At 49.3% G+C, this 3272-nt stretch overlaps 1 protein-coding gene across 2 annotated transcripts; it reads left to right on the forward strand.

Annotated features, from left to right (window-relative positions):
* Window positions 1–873: 873 nt before the first annotated feature.
* RPS19BP1 (ribosomal protein S19 binding protein 1) lies at window positions 874–3272 on the forward strand. 2 transcript variants are annotated; one of them, XM_037390192.1, is made up of 5 exons: window positions 874–1008; window positions 1100–1240; window positions 1537–1634; window positions 1907–2021; window positions 2586–2614. In XM_037390192.1, the coding sequence occupies exons 1-4, from the start codon at window positions 960–962 to the stop codon at window positions 1973–1975; spliced, it is 357 nt and encodes a 118-aa protein (XP_037246089.1). In that variant the 5' UTR covers window positions 874–959; the 3' UTR covers window positions 1976–2021; window positions 2586–2614. The 2 variants fall into 2 exon arrangements, with proteins under 2 accessions (XP_037246089.1, XP_037246088.1); XM_037390191.1 differs by lacking the exon at window positions 1907–2021 and having other exon boundaries at window positions 875–1008; window positions 2586–3272.

A 3272-nucleotide genomic window follows, 5' to 3' on the forward strand; every position in this document is an offset into this window, starting at 1 on the left:
AAAACATATTAGCACCATCATAAACCACGCCAGCAGATACTGACACAAGATGCTGGGATCCATCCAGGGAGTGATTCAGAAGAGAACAAACAATAAAAAGACAGGCATTGAGGTGACATCTGCAGAGGCTGAAGAACAATTTCCAGAGAATGAATGTCTTTTAATGAACCGAGGTTTAACTGTTACCAGGTCTCATTAGAGATCATTACTATCAAAACCAGTAAGAGCTGCTTGTATCCCTTTGTCCCTGCAGGACATGTCTGAGAGACAATAAACCTCTCTCCCTGTTCTCCAGTGTCAGCTTGTTACTGCCAGCACTGGCTATAATTGAGTAAGCTTTATTCAGATGATAGCTAAGTTTAGCAGACATTAGCATCAAGTCTCTAAAGGGGTGAAAATGAGGGAAGAAAGCTTTAAATAAATAAAGTAATATTGAATAACTTACGCAATCTCTGGCAAAGCGAACCTCCGTGCCAGCGGAGCCTAGCAGAGTTAAATCTGGGGTTTGGAGCCTGACTGAGACAAAACATGACCGCGTTGCTGCTGTCCCCCTTCCTCCTGGCCTGCTATTATTACACCTGTGATGGCTAGAGGCTCCTCGGAGTCCCCACTGCAGTGGCTTTGTGAAGGTGTAGCGCAGGCAGCCTGTGGGCCAGCTGCCGGGCCACACACAGCAGAGGCGGAGGAGAGAAGTGCGGGTAAATGAGAACCACCAGCATGAACCCGACGTGCCCACTGCTCAGCACGGCTCTGAGGTACTCGCCACATAACACGACGCCACAACATGGCGCCACGGACCTTCCCGCCCAACACGCGCCGCAGCTCCCTCTGCGCATGCGCGACAGGCCGCGCGCGGTGCCGGAACTGTGGCGGTGAGGAAAACGGAAGTGGCGTCACGCGCGGGCGGAAGTGTGGCGCCGAGACACAGGAAGTTGGCCGCCGGCGGGGGGTACGCCGGCATGTCGGCCTCCCTGCTGCGGCGAGGCCTGGAGCTGCTGGAGGCGCCGGGTGAGCCCGCGGGGACCGGGGGCTGTGGGGGCGTGGAGAGGGTGATTCCTGGCGTGCGGCTCGGGTCACTCCGTCCCTCCTCCCGCTGCAGGCCGGGGAAAGGCGCCGCCGGGACTCACGGAGGGGCGGGACGGCCCCAGGGCGGCGGGCGCTGCGAGGCGGAGGAAGAGGGCGCCGGAGCCCCGCAGGAACAAGGCCACGGTCAAGGGCAGAGTCGTGAAGTCAGTGATAGGTGAGTCCCAGCCCACCTCCGGGGGAAGAGAGGCAGCTTTGCCGCCCTCCACAGCCCTCGCACCGGGTCCCCTTGTGGTGTCCCACAACCACCCTCCCGGTCGTTTGTATCCATCCCTTCCTATCCTTCTGGATGCCTTCTGGTGTCCCCGGCTTAAACACAGCCTGATCTGTGAACACGCCCCAGTTCCTGAGCTGTCTTTTTCTCCCGGGACTTTGCTGATCCTTCTCTGTCTCTCTCTGCATACTGCCTGGATGAGCAGCTGATGTGTTTTATCCCTCTCTTCTTTGTTCTAGAGGAGTATCATAAGAAGAAGGCTGTGAATCACTTGAGAGCAAACCTGCAGTACATGTTGAAGGGACAATTTGTTGCAAACAAAGCCATCACAGAACAAGTAAGACTGTCATTTCTGTTTGGGAGTCTGCTTCTGCTGAGGGACACAGGTGAATGGGAGTGATCCCCAGATCTTCCAGTTAGACCCTGTGCAAAGGAGTCAGGTTAAGCTTCTGGTTGCAAATGATCTTGAGGAATTTCTGTGTGCACTGGCAAATAACTTACTAAGCTTTAAACTCTTGTTGATATGTTGTCGCCTGTGATGTTTTCTGATACTAATTAAAATGTACTGACAGCTGTTGGCTTTTCTTAATTATCAAAGATCTTTCGTAGCTTCAGCTGGCAAAGAAGCCCTGGTTCAGACCTTCACCTTACTGTCTATTGACCTGGCCTTCTCTGTAGCTGCAGGCTGTTCAGCAAGGAACCAGATGTGCTGCTGGCTCATGTAGTAAGAATTTAATAGCACCTTGAATGATGTTTCTCATAACTTGAGAATTTAACCAGTGGTCTTCCCCAAAAGGTAGTCTCATGCCAGGATTTGTAGAGGAGAAGAGCTGACTCTGCTAGAATTTTGGGCTATCTTTATGAGATACAGGCTGTTAATTTACATAAAACAGTGGTTTAGGCAGTGTTTCTCAGGCTGGAGGTTGTGAAAGGAGGTGATAATATATTAGAAAATGCTGATGGAATTCAACCAACTTGTTGGGTTTTCAGGTTGTGTCATGGACAGACAGGATAAAATAAGGTCATAGTTTCAGAATATCTCTGTGACCTTACCAGAGAGTAGTTTTCCTATTTGACTCCAAATACCAAGTTGGTATTTGCTGTTGTCCCAGTGACCTGCTTTGATTAACATCGGTGATTGCCTCTCGACTTTTCTTTGAAGGTATTCAAGGTTATAGCAGGGTACTAGTAGAGTAGCAGAGATGTTGCAGGTGAGCTTGAAAATCACAGTTTTGTGGTTTGGTCTGGATAACAATGACTTATTTTTTTCCTTTTTTATTATCTGAAGGTTCTTGCTCAGAACAGAGGCAGGAAGGCCAAAGATCAGCCTCCAAAGAAGATGGCAAAGAAGAAGCCTGAGGGCACTGTCTTTACTGAGGAAGATTTCCGTAAATTTGAGAGAGAATACTTTGGGAGACCATAAACAACATGACAGGGATTCTTGCAGCTACAGTCCTTCTGCAGCTTGAGTGCTCAGCATACAGAACTGGCTATTTTGTTGGTGTATTTGAGGTAGTACATCAGAGATGTGCATCTGTCAGGGTGGGCTTTAATGTCATACTTGCAGAGCAGCTCTGCGTCTGTGCAGAACTTGTTACTGGCCAGCTAGAGCCATGGAGGTTCTCTTGGCTCCGAGATGCACTCTCTTTACAGTTATCTCCCTCCAGCCAACATGTCTTACATCCTTCATGTAGAAGGGTAGACCAAGCCGAATATAAATCTTGTTCCCCTGCCTTGGGATGTAGGCCTTCTGCCACCTGTGTTATTTGGCAGAGTGCATTTAAAGCACTGTATCTGAATGGAGAAATGTTTTGGACCAGCAGTAATAAACCATGAGAAGGGAAGGATGCTTTGAAAGACTATTAAACCTGAGCAGTCCTGCACTTTCTGTTCTTATTACAGCCTCTGTCAGGTTTCTCAGTCATTGTAAAAACTTTTCATATGTCATTTGATTAAATACTTGTTGCAGACACAG

This window comes from Falco rusticolus, chromosome 5 (genome assembly GCF_015220075.1).
Source record: "Falco rusticolus isolate bFalRus1 chromosome 5, bFalRus1.pri, whole genome shotgun sequence".
Taxonomy (NCBI): domain Eukaryota; kingdom Metazoa; phylum Chordata; class Aves; order Falconiformes; family Falconidae; genus Falco; species Falco rusticolus.

Excerpts from the sequence above, each read along its gene's own strand:
- RPS19BP1 (XM_037390191.1), top strand. The coding sequence starts at position 960 with ATGTCGGCCTCCCTGCTGCGGCGAGGCCTGGAGCTGCTGGAGGCGCCG. Across the intron at positions 1,241-1,536 it reads AGTCGTGAAGTCAGTGATAG|AGGAGTATCATAAGAAGAAG; the intron begins GTGAGTCCCAGC and ends TCTTTGTTCTAG. Across the intron at positions 1,635-2,585 it reads ACAAAGCCATCACAGAACAA|GTTCTTGCTCAGAACAGAGG; the intron begins GTAAGACTGTCA and ends TATTATCTGAAG.